At 37.6% G+C, this 19797-nt stretch overlaps 1 protein-coding gene across 22 annotated transcripts in view; it reads left to right on the forward strand.

The window, feature by feature from the left end:
* Positions 1-19797, forward strand: part of DST (dystonin) — a 466510-nt gene that overhangs the window by 402818 nt on the left and 43895 nt on the right. For all 22 annotated transcript variants that reach the window (XM_032864474.1, XM_032864488.1, XM_032864489.1 and 19 more), the window contains 8 exons: positions 8495-8614; positions 8798-8905; positions 10693-10911; positions 14426-14629; positions 15765-15996; positions 16869-17095; positions 18570-18692; positions 18826-18927. In XM_032864474.1, coding sequence (XP_032720365.1) covers positions 8495-8614; positions 8798-8905; positions 10693-10911; positions 14426-14629; positions 15765-15996; positions 16869-17095; positions 18570-18692; positions 18826-18927 — 1335 coding nt within the window. The remainder of the gene's footprint in view (positions 1-8494; positions 8615-8797; positions 8906-10692; positions 10912-14425; positions 14630-15764; positions 15997-16868; positions 17096-18569; positions 18693-18825; positions 18928-19797) is intronic.

The raw sequence follows: 19797 nt of genomic DNA on the forward strand, positions 1-19797 counted from the left end.
TCCTCCTCCAATAATCTGAAGAAAGGTGCCATTATCACAGCAAAATGGAAGGATGCAATGAGAGCATCTCTGTCTACAAGGACCGTGAGCCAGGAGAGTACAGTGCTGACAGGATATGAAATTACCATTCTCTCGGAGAATTTAAAAACAAATTTGGTACCTGTTTTTCTGGTTTTGGCGAAGGTTTAGTTTTGTACCCAAAAGAATGGTTTCTAAACTTACAATTTTCAAGTTTATAAAGGAGCTAATAAATCACTGAAGTCCTTTCGTGACTTTGCCCATTTATAAATGTTTGGAATTAGGACCAGAGTAGAGTTGATACTAAAATATTTCTTTTCTGTTTACGCAATGATAATACATCCATCATGCAATATAAGAGATGATGCAAAAACATCTTGAGACCTGGATGTTAGCCACATATTTTGTACTGTTTTATGGCGTATAAACAAATCATGTACTGTTCTGTGTTTCTCCTCCTCTGAAACCCTGGACATGATCTAACCACCGTTCATCTTTTCGGACATACCTGTAGTCACATAAAATTGGTTTTAGTAACAGCTAATCCTTTCCATGTCCCTACCCTCAACATACCCACACCCACAGGTTAATGGGGTAAAGATATGTGTCTTGAACATGACTTGTTCACTTTTAAATGTATATATTTAATGCTTTGCTTCATAATAAGCTGGCTAGATTAACTAGATTTTAAATAACTGAATGTTTTGTTTCCAGGCAAATTTCTATTAAGGTGTTTCACCCTCCCCAGGCATTAAGGCTGTTTATGTTCAGATCTACCTCCTTTATAATATTATCACCTGCTTTTTGGAATTCAGCAGAAATATGAAGACTTTGTGAGGTGTCAGGCCACTATTGCAGAGTATATTGACTTCCAGACACCCACAAGAAAGATGTCCAGGAACACATGGAAAGAATTAGCTTGAAAAGGAAAGGGAAGGATGCATACAGATACCTGCTAATTAGCATGACTTTGTAACAGCCCTTTATTAATATAGTTTTTAAGAAAAGTTCTGATTTGATGTGGTTAGTTGTTTTTTTTTTTTTTAATGTTACTCCTATATCATGGTAAGTTTTGAAAACATTTGTCACTGAATTTTGAAATCTTAGAGCCTGATGGTAATAGAACTCTGTGTAAATGTGAGTAGTATTTATTGCTATTTGAGAAGTAATCAAACTGCCTCAATTATGGGCTAAGGAGCAAGGACTGTGTGCATCCGACTCTACAGATTGGCAGGCATTGACCTTCTGAAGAGAACAGTCTTTTTTTTTTTTTTACAATTTCATTTATTTATTTGAGAGAGAGAGTATGCAGATGGGTGGGGAGGGAGGAACAGAGGGAGAGGCAGACTCCCTGCTGAGCATGGAGCCCAATGCAGGGCTCCGTCTCATGCCCCTGAGACCCTGAGATCATGACCTGAAGGGAAACCAAGGGTCAGATGCCCAACTGACAGAGCCACCCAGGCACCCCGAGAGTATTCTTTTTTATAAGAATTAGGTCCATTCATTATTTTTAGGAAAAGTCTGAGCAGAACGAGGCAGCTTAGTGAATAGTGGTGGAGAGCTTTATAAACAAAGCGGAACACCTGCATCCTTCTCATAATACATAAGGTCAACTGAGTTAGCACCTGTATGTGGTTTTGCATGTTAAACCTGTGTATAGTAACATATTTTTGTTGCTTTTTTTCCTCTAATATGCAAACTGAACCAAATGAGCGAGGTGGTAAAGGGAGAAGGCACTTTCATTTAAAAGATGTACAGACTTGTAGCCTGAAGTCAGATCCTTATCCTTGTTTAAACCTCAGAGCAGTTCATTGTCTTTTGCCTCTTACCAATATGCACAGTTGTCAGAAGTTGCTAAAATGGGTGCGTTTCACTGGGTCTAGGAATCCCAGGCATTCTTCAACAGTTCTGATTGCTTGTCTTATTTTATTGGCCGCAATGACCCCTTTATATTAAAGATACGTAGGTTTGTGATTTGGGGGCAGTTAAAATAAGCAGGTCATTGGTTTATTAGGAATCAGCCTTGGAGAAAAATAACACCTGTTTATTTCTTCTAAAGAACTAGAAGGAAACCTCCCCCATGGAAGTGAGATTTATTTTGACCCTCCAGGTGTTGGGGATGGGAAAATATGGGCTGTGTTATGAATAATGCAGAGCAAAATGGAAGGAAATGCTAATGAAAAGAAAGTGATAAGATCCTCAGCCAGGGGAAGGGAGTAAAAGATGTCCTTGGAGTTAAGGTTCACTTACATTTTGCCTTTCTTCAACCTCTTCCCACTTTAGAGAAAGTTTCTAGATAAATACAAAAGCAGTTTGTCAGAGATTGGAGAAATATTTAAAGAAGAAGTTAAAACGTACTATTGACTTAGGGTATTTGGGCCATTTTTGGTGAAATCACATGAATATTTTGAGTTCATGAAGCCCAGACTGTAGACAAGCACAAGTGCTATACATAACATGGCAACTAGAAGCACAGTCCCTGGGGGCAGGCCACCTTGCTTTGAGTCCCAGATCCAACATTAACTAGCTGGATAATCTCTGGAAAGTCAGATAACTTCTCTCTGCCTCAGTTTTCTCAACTGTGGATGGGGTTAATGGTAATGCCCAGCTTATGCCATTGTGTCAGGATTAAAGAGGATATTGAGTATGAAGCACTTAGCGTGTTCAGTAAAATGCTGGCCATTATTGCTTTAGACTGTTTTTCAGGAATATTTAGAGATAGCCAATTAAAATATCTCTTACTATCAGGGCACCTGACTAGCTCAGCTCCTGATCTTGGGGTTGTGCATCCAAGCCCCACAATGGATATAGAGATTACTTAAAAAATAAAAATCTCTTAAAAATTGTTTTTCATTATCTTGTTGGAAATTCCTGAACTACTAGTTCAACTGTAATAGGAGTTAGAGTACCTTAGTGATTAGACTCCACTAATAATACCTAATAAAATATTTCCCAGAATGCAATTATGGATGGTAAGATTATCCCTAATGTATTTGAAGTTAATTTTTGCTATTTGAGTAAGCTGTGAACAAATTTATTAAAATTTGGTCTAGTAAACTTGCTCTCCATATTGCTCACATTGTAAAATAAACAGCTTTTATGGTCTATTAGAAAAGCACACAGAGAGTCATTTGAAAGATTCTTGGGCCTAAATAAAATGCCTTGCTTTACTGCAGATTGCTCGTGAAGACCCTGTGGCTGTTCTCTTTGTTGCTGGACAATAAATATTTGCTAATTTAATGAAAAAATTTCTCAAAAGACAGAAGGGAAATCTCTGCTTGAAGTCTTGTTTTCTTTTAGCAGAGCAAATATTTGCCTTGGTCGAAGAAATAGTGTTTGAGTTTCAGCTTTCCATTTTGGCAACTTAGAGTGTATCATCACACTGTTTTTCACTGGATCCCCTTTTTTTTTAAGGAGAGAGAGAGAAAAATAGATTTAAACTAATATTGACACTAACAGCCTGACTTTATTTCTTAGGACTGTCGTATTAAGTGCTAAAAATAGCCTGATTACAAACAAGCAGGGTGGTGTGTCACTTTATTTTTTTAGGGGTCGGTAGAGAAAAAACACTCCTTATTGTTAAATTTTATTCAGGTTATTTTGAAGCACTTGCACTCAGGTACAAAGGCCTGTACTATTTTGCTCAGTTTTGTACTCTTTAAGTGAATCACATAATAAACTTTTATTTTGAAGTTTTCATCGTGTATGGCTTGAAAGCTAGTGAACCATTCATGGAAGACCCTTGTACTTGTTTTTCATGAGGATTTCTTTTTCTACATCTGAAGCTTCCAAATTAGTGGACATTTTTCTTCTTCTTCTTTTTTTAGATTTTATTTATTTATTTGACAGAGAGATAGAGAGCACGAGGGACTCCCTCGTGGGACATGAGGGAGAGGGAGAAGCAGGCTCTCCGCTGAGCAGGGAGCCCGATTCGGGGCTGGATCCCAGGACCCTGGGATCATGACCTGAGCCGAAGGCAGCTGCTTAACTGACTGAGCCACCCAGGCACCCCTATTCTTTTTTTTTTTTTTTACAATTTTATTTTTAAGTAATCTCTACCCTCAGTGTGGGGCTTGAACTCACAACCTTGAGACCAGGAGTTACGTGCTCCACTGACAGAGCCAGGCAGGTACCCCCCAATTTTTTTTCTTTTTCACATTGATATATTATTGCTAACTAATGAGTAGTTCCATTTGAAACTAAGTAGCATTGTAAAAATTATTGATGAAGATAGAATTTTTTAAAGAGGGAGAGGTGGGGCAAAGACAAAGGGAGAGAGAGAGAGAATCTTAAGCAGGCTCCATGCCCAGCATCCCTGAGATCGTAACCTGAGCCAAAATCAAGAGTCAGATACTTAACCAACTGAGCCACCAAAGCACCTCAAGATAGAATTTTTCAGGTGTTTTTCAAGATTCTTTCTGGAATCTACATTGTTCTGATTTTTCCCAGTAGCAGAAAAAGTAATGAATCAGTGAAAAAACGTATCTTAACACTATTGTCTGCAAAACCATGAGCCCCTTCAATAAATTTTATGGAAAATGTGGCTTTGCTAAAAAAAAAAAATGTATAATATTATGGGAAATACAGGAAAAATAAATAATTATATTGGAACATACACATGTGCAGAGTCGTTTCAGAAGTACTGCCCTTTTAAGGGAGATTACTCTGAGGGCTAAAACTCTGAATTTCTATCTGGAACAACGTTAGCGTGTCAGTGATCCTCTTCAGTGTGTGACACTTGAAGGAGAATTCTGATCAGCAGGTATGATAGTGTGACTGCTGCCCAGATACTATATTTGTCTTAAAGCAGCCTGACTCTGCATCATTTTTTTGGGAGATGTTGGTTTATATTCAGATTTTGTGCTGGTAGCATGTGTAGAGATTGTTTGGGAAAGGTCTGTTAAGCCCTATTTTCCCTTTCATATCCTTATGCAGTTGAGTTTTTAAGGTAAATGTAAGACTTATTTTTACCCCTATTAAATGTCTGGCTTGGGCCCATTATTCAAATGGTTATCTGAAATTTTTTTCTATTCTGAACTGTTGACTAAAAGAAATTGACCTGCAAATAGCTTCAGTATTTATTTACTTATTTGCAAATTTACTTAACTCATGTCGCAAAGGTGAAAACAAGTGGGTCCATGGCATATAGAAAAAAAAACTGTAATAATAACATTATTATTATGTATTCTTTACTTGTATAATTTGTTATTTTTTCTTATAAGATTGAAAGCATAATAGTACTCTTAATCAGTGCTATTCATTTTTGTGCCAGTTCATGGCTGGCGGGTTATTTCCTCATAATGAAGGGAAGTCCACTGATAAGCTTGGCAAATATTATTAAAAAATAAATTATACCCCATGGTGATGAGGGTACAGCAAAACTCTCCTTATGGGATTATAAATTGGCACATCCCATCTGAAGGGCTGTTTGGTGTAGTATAAATCTAAAAGAATATGCAAATAAGAACTCACAGATGAGAGGTTCACCACACAGAATTATTGTTGTTGTTTTTAATTAACTTTTTTAAAGATAATTATAGATTCACATGTAATTATAAGAAATAATGTAGAGATGATCCCATTGTACCCTTTACCTATTTTCCTCAAGGGTAGTATTTTGCAAAATTATAGCATAGGATCACAAGCAGGATGTTGACGTTGATGCAGTCAAGATACAAAAGATTTCATCACCACAGGACTACTTCATGCTGCTCTTTTATAGACTCCCACCTCTACCCTCTCCTTACTCCTGGCAACCACAAACTTTCTGCACGTCATTTCTAGAATGGTTGAGTACTTTTTGGGACAGCTTCTTTCTCCTCTCCTTCTGGGACTCCAGTGACAGGAATGTTAGATCTTTTATTGTAGTTCCACAGGTCTCTGAGGTTCTGTTGATTTTTTTTTTTCTCCAGTCTATTTTCTCTTACTTAGATTGGGTAATTTCTGTTCTGTCTTCTGCTTCACTGACTCTTTCCTCCATGCCCTTCATTGATCTCACCCACCAAGCTTATTTGTTATTATAAATTTAAATTCTAAAATTTCCATTTGGTTCTTTACATTGCCTCTTTTCTTTGCTGAGACTGTTTTGTTGTTAAGGTCTTCTCTAATTTTTCATTCATTTCAGCTATGTTTGAAAGTGCTCAGTGAGGCATTTTTATCATGGCTCCTTTCACATTGTTGTCAGACAGTGCTAACATTTCTGTCCTCTCTTTACTGGTGTCCATTGATTATCTCTCTTTAGTTCCGTTGGAGGTCTTCTTAGTTCTTGCTGTGAAGTCATGAATTTTGGGTCTTAATTAAACTTTCTGTTTTGACTGATTAAACTTTCTGTTTTGGCTGACTTCCTCTGGCACCACTCTGGCAGAAGAAGGCAAGGGTGCTACCAGGTGGAAGCGCTCCAGGTTCCCCACTCAGCCCCTCGTGATACCTAATGGGGGTGTTCCTCATATCTGCTGGCTGGGAGTGGGAGTTGGACTTCAGTTCTCTGAGCAGCCTTTCCCACACCTCAGTGGGGGTGACTACGTTAACCAGTAAGTAGTGGTGAGAGTCCTGACTCTCCACTAGGCCTTCCCCGACACCACACCAGAGGAGACGGAGAGGGGCAACTCATTACTGCGTGGGGGGCTCCCGACATCCTTTCTATGGACAGTCGGGGCAGGAACCTTGTCAATGGCCAGTGGGAACTAAAGTTCTGGCTCCCTACTTGGCCCTCTCTTGACATCACCAGCAGTGTCCACAGCTTGTCCTGTTGCTCATGAGGATGAAAATCTAGCCCTTTCTTGGCTTGATTGTGGGTGGGACCACGGCTTCTGTTCTGTGGTGTTTAGACAGAGTGGCTATTGTTTAAATGTTCTCTTGCTGGGGTGCCCCTTTCCTGGTCATTTGGCTGAGAGAGCAGTCTTTTCTTAGGGTTTTTGTCTGTTCCTCTCAGTGTTTCTGGGTTGCACTTTCTCCAGTATCCAGTGCAGGATACGTGAGGCAAGAAAAAAAAACCCCCAGAGAACTAACCACTGTGTTGTTCCTTGAGCACCAAAGTCCACAGCAGTTCTGCTCTCTTCTCTTTCCTTTCAGTCTTCTCATGTATGTTTCGTGTGCAGTGTACACATGTGTGTAACGCCCAGGATTTTTAGGTATACTTACAAGGAACAGGGAAAAGTACATCTACTCCATCTGCCCAGGAGTCTGCATAGTGTCACAGAGTGTTTTAAAAGTATGGATTATTTTCCAGTCTAGTACTTATCTCTACCCTTCTCTCTCCTCACTTAGTTATCCCCTACCCCCCGTCTAGATTTCCAGGTTCTCTTGAAATATTAGAGAATTGAAAGCTCATGATGTCTGTTTCCCATGAAATCCTCCAACTGATGCCACCGTTAGTTACCATTTCCCACTGGTGCTTGTGGGGGCACTCACCCACTTTGCTCATTTACGATAACTTCTTGCCTGGAAGGCACTGGCTTCTATCTGATGCAGGGTATCAAAAATGTTCATGCTCTCTGACTTGGTACTCAACTTCTAAGAATCTATCCTAAGGAACTAATTGGAGATGCTGTCGGAGATTTCTATTTATTACAGGTTTGTTTATGTAATAGCAGAAAATATAGTGAGCCTAGATAAAAATATCCAAGTATGCTAGAATACAATGATATTACTTAAAATTCACATTTAAAAGACTATGACATGGCAAGTTCTCATTAATAAATGAGAGAGCAGGATATGAAACTGTTTATACAGTCTTATCCCGGACTTTCATAAATCTTTTTCAACTTTTGGAATGAAATTCACTAAAATACCAACGGTATTAACTCCAGGTTTTAATTTTCTTCTGTATATTTTTCTGTACTTTATGAATTTCTGCCATGAATTGTTAAGATCAGGAAAATGAAACCTCTTAGACAATTTAAGAATACTCTTGGAAGTGGTTTTTGCTGTTCTTAAATGAGATGTAAAAAAAATTGTACGTGAGATATTTGGGGGTTTACTCTACATAAAGGAACATACTTTGCACATACATTTATGCACACATAATATGGTAAATACATGCGAATATTTCATGAGTTTTGCTAGGAGTCCTGTATGTGGAGAGCAGGATGCCACCCGCGTGTCCTGTGGATTAAAGTGATGGGCGCTGTGCTTGATGCAGCTATTGACTTCTGGAGCCGTTCAATTTGGGTAGCACTCTTAAGGAGAAGAGTCTTCTGGTTACCAAAAAGAAGGCAACAGAGAGCGCTCCTAAAGTCATTAATGCTGTGTTATGCATCCAGTGCCTTTGAAGAGCTTGTGTTTCATTACTCTGCTGGAAGTTCGCCTTTCTTTATGACTTCAGTCATCCTCACAGACTGTTTCAGGATGCCACGAAGAGAGAAGCTCAAATTTTCCGCTTGTGTCAGAATTAGGATATTTGAAGGACATGTAGAGAGGTATTTTTCCGGCACCAGTTACAGGAACTTACTGACCTAAGTATTTATCTCTTGTTTAGTTTGACCAGGCAGCTGGTGCCGAGTTATCCTGGATTGCTGAGACTGAAAAGAAATTGATGTCTCTGGGTGACATCAGGCTTGAGCAAGAGCAGACCTCTGCTCAGCTGCAGCTTCAAAAGGTGAATTTCCAATTATATCAGAATTATTTGTTAGCGTGGCCCCAAGTCTAGACAATGTGCTTGTATGATTTACTTTGCAAGACCCCTCTAGCGTAGCTTGGTATTTTTAACAACTTTGCCTGATTGTTTTCATTTTAGTCATACACTCTCTCTCTTCTTAATCTTTATTTTGGTAAATCACAGACATTCACCATGGAGATTTTGCGACACAAGGATATTATTGATGAACTTGTTAAATCTGGACATAAAATCATGGCCACATGCAGTGAAGAGGAAAAGCAATCAATGAAGGTATAATCTTGTCTGTGTGACTGGTGGTGAGACTCTTGAGTAAATGGCCTGCGTTAAGCTCTCAGTCCTAGAGAAGCACATTTCCTTTATCCACAGCTGCCATTTAGACAGCTAAATCATTAGTTTTAAATAAGGCATTTTTTAAGCTTACAGAGTGACAGTAAAAGGAATATTCCTTAAGGGAATCACCATGGGGACGTTTTTTTTAAATAGGTGCTAATATTAAGGTTTGTGTCCTTGAATGACTGGCACACATTAGACATTCGATTAATGTTGGCTGTATTACTTACATTACTGTCAGTATAAACTGTTACTAGATATGTCAACTCTTGTCTATATGCTTCAGAATACCTCGTTTTCTCTAACGCTGAGATCCATTCTGTATAAAATTTCAGTAAGTTGTATAGGAAAAACAATGAGCTGAGTAAGAAAGCATCTACTTTATGCATTTTTAATAATCTTCTAAATTGATGAAAAACCAGCCACAAGTACAAATGTTTAGTTCCATTCAAATTCAGACATCTGAGCAGACTAAAGAAATTAATGTGTATGAATGCTTCTGGTAGGAAAATATCCCACAGTAAAAAAAAATTACGCAAAAGTCTGTGTCTAAGATCACATTTCAGAGTAGGTGTTGCTTTTAAGGTATAGCATAGACAAAGGAATAGAATGTAACTGTATCCTGGTACTTCTTCTGTTTCTTCTGGAAATTTGCTTATTTGTAATTTAACCTTTCCTTTATTATTTTTACAAAGATCTTGACATGAAAAATGCTGGTCATGATGAAATAATTTCTGTGTCATTCTGGAGTTTATTAGATTACTATTGTGCTCTATCTTCTGCTCTTGGTTTATGATGTGAATTTATGCCATAATCTAGATCACTGTGACCAGCCCACAAAACATAGTGTATAATATAATGTTCTACTCTGATTCTAATATATGTAATTAATTTTGTTGACTAGTAGTTCCTCTTACAATTTCATTTGTAAAAGATAGTCCTTATTTTTGGCTACAAAGTAATGTTAATGTTGCTAGACTCATATGAGACCTGTTTTCCAACCTTAAAGGACCAACAAGACCTAGAAGGATAGTTGAAGAATTTTGTTAATTATGTTTGGGAAGCTCAGTGTCTTATTCATAAACTTGAGGCTATTTATTTGTTTATATCTTGAGTTTTGTCACCTAGTATTTGGAGGTGGGGATGGTTCTCTGTCATTAAATCCCATGATTTTTGATGATGACATAAAAATCCCTTGTATGAAGATACCATAATTTATTAACTTAATCTCCAATTGTTGTATTTTAAGATGTTTTCCACGTTTTTGCTATTTTTACATATAGGAAAATTTTTTTTAAATTGTGGCAAGAACACAACATTAGCATTTAGTAGAATATTATTCAACCTTGAAAAGGAAGGAAATCCTGCCATGTACAACAATATGGATGAACCTGAAGGATCTTTTTTTTTTTTAAGGTTTTATTTTTAAGTCATCTCTACATTCAACATGGGGCTCCAACTTACAAACCTGAGATCAAGAGTCACATGCTTTACTGACTAAGCCAGCCAGGTGCCCCTTGAAGGGTCTTTTTAATTCTAATTAAAATGAAATTTTATACACAGAACTGGTTATAATCTAAATAGGCTTTAATGATTTATTCACTAAACATACATTTATTGAGTACCTGCTTTGCACTAGGTATTTAGTGCTAGAAAAGGCATTCTGGAGTTCCTGAGGTCTTTGGCTGCTTGGCCAGCTGAACACATTTCATTCTCTTATTTTCTAGAAAAAACTGGACAAAGTGTTGAAGAACTATGATGCCATCTGCCAGGTAAACTCAGAGAGGTATCTACAGCTAGAACGGGCACAGTCCCTGGTTAACCAGTTCTGGGAAACCTATGAAGAGCTTTGGCCATGGCTGACAGAAACACAAAGAATCATCTCTCAACTTCCTGCCCCAGCCCTTGAATATGAGACTCTAAGACAACAGCAGGAAGAGCATCGGGTAAGCTTGATATTAGAAGGTTGTTGTAATCCCCATTAGAAGAGAATTGTGACTGTGATGGTGTTTTTCAGTACATGCGCTGCCAAAGGGAGAACTGTCATGGTCATTTTTAATGCAGTTCGATGGAGATTTTAGCAATATCCTATTCTGGTCTGCACAGTTGTTTTTCTCAGAGTTGCTTACCTATTGTTTTCCAGGGTTACAGTGAGGAGACTCATTGTGTATGTCATTAATTGTATCACAGCTTTCCTAGAGTGAGTGGTATGAAGTATAAACCATTCTGGTACAAACTAATTTCCCATTTTAAAATGTTAGAGAAATATGCTTTTGAAGTACTTCCCATTTATGCGTGTTGAATTTTTTTTAATTTACATATGTTGACTTAGTTTTATACTTCATATGTATTGGTTGGAGCCATCTAGAATATAAGCAAAGAGTAGGAATATATCAAGGCAGCATCATACAGACTAGACCACTGAGCTCAGAGGAGATGAACAATGTAACAATATGTCAAAGCACAAATAATGTAAAAGCTAGCTCAATGAAAAGGAAAAATGCTGAAGTATGAAGACAAGTTGTTTCCCCTTTTTTTCTCGCTGTTTTGATGGTTTTTGCTCCTATAAGTATATATGAGTAAACTAGAGAGTGTATTTACATCTATAAATGCCTCATGTTTTAAACATAAATAAAATGTCATTACGAAGCCCTCATTTCAGCAGTTACTTAAATATTAACATCGCTTGAAATTTGGGAAGGGTTTGAGAGAGGGCTCAAGTCTATCAGAAAAAATCTGGAGTTCTTGCTGTTTATGGACTTAGGAACCTAGTTGCTGTCTCCCAGATCTATACAAATTGTACTCTGAGACTGTTCATGTGTGTGTGTGTGTGTGTGTGTGTGTGCGCGCGCGCGCGCGCATGCGCGGAAAGTTTAACTTGGTATATTACATCATTGTTTGAAGGACATGACACGCTTCTTATTAATTTTGTTTATTGACTTTTTTAATCTACTGCCATTGAAAAATATCTCTAACTATTTGTTTATAAGAGTTTTAGTCAACACTTTAATGTAAAATGGAAATTTTACTGAGTTCTATCTACATCAGCAGGAGAAAGGCTTAAAAATTATGAAGAATTGAATTTAATTTTGATATAAAGGTTTATTTGTGGCAGAAATCCTGATGCCTATCCGCTGAATAACTTCTAATATAAAATGTTCTGCAGATTCCTTCTATTCTGAAGGGGGATTTGAGTAGCTATGCTTCTCCGTAATATCAGATAATGGAAAGGTTATTACTGAATTATTATTAAATTTCAAAATTGAATTTACTTTCCCTTTTTAGCATAACCTTTCAGCTGTCAAATTTACAGTTTCTTATATAAAGGAACTACAAAACTTTGTAGCCAAGTCTTCAAATTATTCAACAAAATTATTCCTAATATTTACAGCCTTCTAGAACAGCATTTCTTCTGTAGCTCCACAGCTTCATCTTGAGCTTCATTCTAATCAGGAATAAAAAATGGCTCGAAGAGCCAGTTACTCTATGGTAGGTGTGTTGAGGTCACACTAAGTACGTGTAACGTGAACATGACTGGCATGTTATGGAACGATGTTGCCAAGAATCATTTTGTTACATATGAGGCAAAAGAATCTCCTACTGGGCTCTTTCTCCATGCGTACACCCAGGTAGACATCTAGTACTACTACACATCTAGAAAAGGAATGGCCTAAAAATGGGTCATCTCAGTAAGTCCCAAACTAAGGTGTCCTTTGGTGGTGCTGCACAAATGAGACCTCCCTAGATGCTGGGAAACTCAGGAAATATCTCATTAAAGATCTCAAATGAGCAGAGATCTCTTGTTTTACCCGACAGTCTCTTGATAACTCCAAGCGTTATCATTTGCACCATCCAACGATGCCTTGCTGAGTATTGAAACCAGAACATGTGTACACATTCCTTTTTTGTGGGACTATTAGCTGATACTACCCTTACCACCTCCATTCTTTAAGGCAGCATGACTAGATGGTCTAATAACAGAAAACAAAAATAAGAACATCTCAGCCTGGACCCCTTGGGAGCGAGATCGCAGACATGACCCTCCCACATTCTCATGGGCAGCAGGTTAGATTTGGAACACCCCTGTTCTTTTTTTTTTTTTTAATTGAATTTATGTTTATTTAGTTTTTTTTCAAGAGTTTTGAGACAGCCTTCAGAAAAACTTCAAAAATAGTATTGGGGATTGTTGGTGATGTAATGTACCAATTTCCATAGGGATTTTCAAAATAATTTATATGACTAATTTTAGTGAGCACTTTAAATAAAAATCTAGAGTTACGTGGCCATCTTGGTGATTCTTTTTGATGAATCATAGAAATGAAACTATTTGCAGGAGAAGATTGGTAGCTTTTTTCTAGGCTATCTCTCCTGAATATAATTTCTCTCAGGGCAGTAGCAAAATAGAAGGAGATACACCTTCTGGTGAGGGTAAGGAATTTCTGCTTATGGAACCTAATCACTAACGTGGTACAAATGGAAGGTTCCTTAGTGCCACAGGGAAACCTGGAAGCAAAGATGGATGTGGCTTTGGATTTGGCCCAAGAGAAACTACTCAGTGGAGGCCCCAAGTTCTATCGAGTTTATTTATTCCAGATTTATTTGTCTCCCTATAAGGAATGGGGGCTTCACCTGGATTACGCACACTCACTAGTGTAAATATCATTGTATCTCTTAATTAGATGACATCATGCAAAACGTGTCATGTATTTTTCTTTAAATGCGCTTTACAAATAATGCTCATTATATAGCTGTGTTTCTGATAGATTACCCTGTAGCCTTTAGCATTTTAAAATAAATACAGATAGATTCATTCCTGTATATATATATCATACACATCATATATGTACATAGAATAGATTTATACTTAGGTATATATAATGTAATGCATATGTGTACATCTTGTATTAGTTTAACTATATATAATTACAATGCCTTGTGGGCTTATATCCCCTTAACTTAGCTTTATGTATAGTTTTTTTTCTCCCTGCATTATGTCTGCCCTCTGCTGAACTTCTTTCCTTTTCCTTCCTTCTCTTTCTTCCTACCTCCACTTTAAATTTTTGCATTTATTCTGAGTGTATAAAAAGGGACTACCAAGAATTATGGCTTGGTCACTATAGGTTGGGGATATAGTGATTTCATAATTCTTTTATGTAATACGACCCTTGACCAAGTGTACTGCTCTTCATGGGAAAGGCAAAATGAACTGCGATTATTTCAGTCAACCAGCATTTTTGTATGTTATCCTTAAAGAGACTTTGACATGACCAGACTGTTGTTTATTCTTTCTGTCAGGGCATCTCTTGATGGCCAAGAGCAGTATGAGGCATCCTGTGTTAAATGCCTTGTGATGGGGAGGGTGTTTGGTGTTTCTTGCCAGCTGGATGCATTGGGCATGTAGACAGCTGTAATATGGAGGCGTGACCCTGAGATACTGAGAAGCTGTTTGGTTTGTTATAGCAACTGCGAGAGCTGATAGCCGAACACAAGCCTCATATAGATAAGATGAACAAAACTGGGCCACAGTTACTGGAATTGAGCCCAGGCGAAGGCTTTTCTATCCAAGAGAAGTACGTGGCAGCTGACACCCTTTACAGTCAAATTAAAGAGGATGTCAAAAAGCGGGCCGTGGCGTTGGATGAAGCTATTTCTCAGTCTACTCAGGTAATCATTTGCACCAGAAAGATGATTGAGCTCTTCCAAACAGAAGAGCATGGAAACACATTTTCTTGGATCTTCTGATTAAAGTTCAAACAAAATTATTTTACTACATTAAATCTGAGTATGGATGTTCTCGCTCCTCAAAGGTGGTATTTGGTTGGTCCAGTCCTTATATTTCTTTGCCTGCTTGTAGATATAATACAAAATAATTCTCAATGACTTAAGAAACATACAGTTGTCGTCACTGCCCAGATATTTAAAGAAGTGTCCATCCACAGTAGATACCTCTGGGAGAGCTAAAAGAAAATGTTATTATCATTATTAATGAGACACTCCCAAGAAGGCAATAAGAAGAAAGACTGTGTACTGAGTGAGAAGGAAAAAATATGAAGTTGGAAACTGGTATTTTTCCCTTTTGAAAATACTTGTTTTCAAGAAGTTGAATTTGAAATTACCAACAGATTTTCCCTTTTCAGAGTTGGGCTTTAATCGTTAGATGCACTCACATTAGAGTGGTCTGTTTTATGGAATCCTGAGTGATGATTCCTTTAATATTGAAGGTAGTGTAGAACCTGAGTGAGTTTTTATAACTTTGCTTTATTGTCTGTGGTACCTTCGCAGACAGATCTTTAAAATGCTTTCATGAATTTGATCATGTGTTTGAACATGAGTGAAGTTCAAACTTCTGTTACAATATCAGGGAGGCTTTTGTTTCTGTTTCGTTTTTTAACGTTTTTCAATACAGGAAATTTATAACTTAAGAAATACCTTTATTCTCATCAAAAATGTTCATGAATCTTATACTTAATAATATAACTTTTTAGGATATCAAAGTAATGAGTAAAAAACAAAACAGTTTTGATAGAGAAACACACAGTTTATTGGACTTAATTTTTAAAATTCATTTGAATATGATAAAATGAAGTGATGGGTAAGACACTGATATCAGGTTGTCCAATTATACATTAACCCATCCTGTTCGGTAACAAATACATTCAACTGGGTAGGTGTGTTAACAGAGGATCAAAGATCTAATTCATGATTGAGACATTAAATAGATGGGTTTTTTTCCATTTAAATTTCATTTTTGATAGCACAAGTCTTTTCGCCATAAGTGATCCCTTTGATTTACTTCTAGTTCCATGACAAGATAGACCAGATCCTTGAGAGCCTGGAGCGCATCGTGGAGCGTTTGAGGCAGCCACCTTCGATCTCAGCTGAGGTGGAGAAGATTAAGGAGCAGATCAGTGAGAATAAGAATGTGTCAGTGGACATGGAGAAGCTACAGCCATTGTATGAAACTCTTAAAAAGCGGGGAGAAGAAATGATCGCAAGATCTGAGGGCACTGACAAAGACATATCTGCCAGAGGTAATAATTTCAGAATAAGGAAACAATTGAGCTTTACTTTTAAAATAAATCTAAATGTTCATGCTGTTAACGGACAGTAAGTTGCATAATAATTTTAGAAAAGATATTACCCGTGGGGTTGAAGGGCTGTGTACATAAATCCCTCGTTTGTGTTTTCCTGTGTTCGTGGAATCAGTTACAGATAGAACATGCCATTATGCAAAAGCCATGTGTTCTCTGGGACTTTTAAACCAGATGTATAAAGGATGGTGCTAATAACACCAAATCTAGGGGTTTTTTTTCCTCACTACTAATCACACACTACTTTACAGAATGGGTACCTCAGAATGGGTAGTCCCATAGCCGCAGAAATGGCAACCACGACCTTAGCCAGCCATCTTAAAGATAGGAGCTGGGTGGGTCGAAGGAAAGGCATACACATAGATTAGTGGAAGTTTATGATAAGAGTACTCTAGAAACAAGCCCAAAATACATATCCTACATTGTTATATTCCTAGAATTGAACAGACATTGTTATTCCTGATTTGGAGAGCTTAGATGGTTATGTCATTTTCTTTGGAATTAAGGTCAGCCTTGGTGAACTTGAAACTTGGTAAACTTTCGTCTACTCTGAGCTCACTTGACTTTGAGCATCTGCTTTTGTCAAAAAGAGCCATGGTTCGGGAGGGGTAGTATACCCTGAGGTCTTTCATTTGTCTGGAATATGTTGTGTTGGGCCTAGCATTATCCAATAGACTGGGGTCAACCAAAATTGGATCCAGTTTTGGATACTTAGGAGATTGAATCACTGTTGCCATGTGAACTAAAACATTTGACTTTGTTGCTTATATGGCACTAACATGTTGCCTTTTTGATACTATGTTTTGTTATAGCTGTTCAGGATAAGCTTGACCAAATGGTTTTCATTTGGGAGAACATACACACACTGGTGGAAGAAAGGGAGGCCAAACTACTGGATGTAATGGAATTAGCAGAGAAGTTCTGGTGTGATCACATGTCATTGGTAGTAACCACTAAAGATACACAAGATTTCATCCGGGATCTAGAGGATCCTGGAATTGATCCTTCAGTAGTTAAACAGCAACAAGAAGCAGCAGAGGTAAGCAGATCTCCTTTAAAAATAAAATAAGTTGTGGTGTAATGAAACCTGGATTCCTCTGATAAATATTCAGAATTGCTCTATTCAAATTTATATTTCATTCTGAAAGTGGAATGCTTGGTGATGTAGTAGGATATAGGTTATACCCACAGATTTCACTTAGTACATATTTTTGAAGTTTCTCTTCATCCCCACTGCCTCTGCCTTATTTCAGGGCCTTTTTAGCTCCATCTTTGGCTTCTGAAGTCCTCCAGAGTGGTGGCCTTACCTTCAGAGCTCTTTCCTTGCCAGACCTGCAGCCTTGCCATCAGTCTTCTCTCCAGATCCACTCTCACCGGATCACTGCTTCAAAACCCTTAGAGGCCTCCGCAGCCTCTTGCAACAGTGGACTGGCCTCTCGCATCCTCGCGTGGGCCAGCCTGTGTTTCCGAAGCCATTTTGTCCTGCTGCTCCTTCATTAGAAAGGGGCTCCCCCAGCACTGGGGTGTGCACCTTCTGGTCTCTGTACCTTTGCATATTCGTTTCCTTGAGTGGAATGGCCCTATCCATTTTTATTTGTACACCCAATGCCCAGTTTAGGGCCTGTTTATGCTTCTTAAGTGTTTCTCAAACAAATAAATATATTTAACCAAGAAAATGAAGGCAAAAGTAAAACACTGCATTTTCCTTTTTTTTTTTTTTTTTTTTTTGTAGCTTATAAGTCCTAGGGAAATGACGTAAAATTTAATCCAGAGCTTATAGGTCCTAGGGAAATGACATAAAATTTAATCCAGAGCTAGATTATACTAAATCTACTAATGAGTACGTTAATTTGTATGAAGTTTTCAAACTCATACTTTACTTATATCTATTTTGTTCTGTGATTTTATTTTATTCTTTATGATTTACTCTTTCACGTATACAGCACAGTACTATTAACTACAGTCACCATTATATTTCCATGACTTCTTTCTCAAAAACTGGAAATTTGTACATTTTGACCCCCTTTGCCAATTTCTTCTTCTCCTGTCCCCTGACTCCAGCAACCACCAATCTGTTCTCTGTATCTGTAAGCTTGGTTTTGCTGTATGGGGAGGAGGTAGGGTTTTTTTAGATTTTTCTTTTTTTGATCACTTAACCTCCATGTTAAATACTGCCAATTAAATACTGCCAAACTGCTCTGTTTGAAAGACAAAATATGTTTCTACACTTTTCATTGTTATTAATATTTAAAGGAGCTGATTTGTGGTATTTGTTACATAGAATTAATTCTTTAAATGTTGTTTTCATGACAAACATTTGATGTCTGTTACAAAGGACACTTTTTTCTTTAAAATATTTCTTCTTATTGAAACAAATTTATTGCAGAAGCTTGGAAGAGAGAAAGAAGAAAATTGATCATAACCCCACCTCCTAGAAATAAGTCTAATTAATGTCTGTGTGTATCTTTTTAGTTCCAGTGTGTTTTTGCTTAAAAAATTATTTTTTATTGTAGGCCATAAAGGAGGAAATAGATGGACTACAGGAAGAGCTGGATATAGTTATTAACTTGGGTTCTGAACTCATTGCTGCATGTGGGGAACCCGATAAACCCATTGTCAAGAAGAGTATAGATGAGGTACAACTAGCATATTTCCTTCTCTTGCTAGAATGCATTTTTAAAGAGATCTTGTATAACTAAAGCATATTTGATAGAAGTTGTTGAAAACTTAACAAATGATACTAAAAGAGTTCTAATATTTATGTTGTAGTTAAATTCAGCTTGGGATTCTCTAAATAAGGCTTGGAAAGACCGGGTGGACAAGCTCGAAGAGGCGATGCAGGCTGCCGTCCAGTACCAGGATGGACTGCAGGTAAGGGGGTCAAGGCGGGGCTGCCGGTGGGAGGAGGCCTGTGACTGAGGTCTGCAGAGGCCCACATAGACACTGCCCTAGGGCTGCCAGTGTGCAGGCAACTGCCTCGTCTACTGTCATTCGTGGTTTGCCTTCTAGAAGGTAGTTCTTGAGATCTGTGTAGATGTACAGAGACATCTAAGCATGTTTATACACGTGGTGAAATTTGCTTTGAAAAGAAAAGTTTTACTGTTTAAAACATTGTAATGGTTTAGCACCAGACAGTGAGATGGAACCGCGTCAGAGTTCTGTTCTGAAGTTGAGTGGAGTAAGATGAAAGGAGTAAACACTATCTAAAAATATCACTAAGTTTAACTAAAGAGTAAAGAAATTTGATTTGAAGCCAGTGTTCCCCGTGAACTAAAATAGATTTCTGTTTTATTAGCTCATAATCTGTTGTGTAAAATGTAAAATGCTATTCTTCCTTTCCATATACATAATTCCTTTCCATGGTTGTTTTTCACATCCCGTAAGGGCTCTCCTTCAGTTTATTAACCATTTTTTAAGTTTTTTCTTTTTTCTTTTTTCTTTTTTTTTTTAATGAAAAATCACCTTGTCAGATGAGGACAGCTCAGGGGTGTTTCTCTCCCTACCTTCTTCAGTCTTATTCCATTTCCTAATAGGCTGGCCAACGCTGAGTCTGTCAATCCTCCTACCGTATGGAAAAAGCCCTTCTGTGTATTTCCATAACCAAGTGAATATTATTTTTAAAGCTCAGATGAGAACATCTTTTCCTTTTTATTGTGCCATTTCATTTCTATATTTGTAAAAATAAATATCACAAGCCAGGCTTTATGCCAGCTGAAAGTGTTTTGAACTTTGGAAATGTAT

Source organism: Lontra canadensis, unplaced genomic scaffold (genome assembly GCF_010015895.1).
Source record: "Lontra canadensis isolate GAN:19392208 unplaced genomic scaffold, GSC_riverotter_1.0 scaffold27, whole genome shotgun sequence".
NCBI lineage: Eukaryota > Metazoa > Chordata > Mammalia > Carnivora > Mustelidae > Lontra > Lontra canadensis.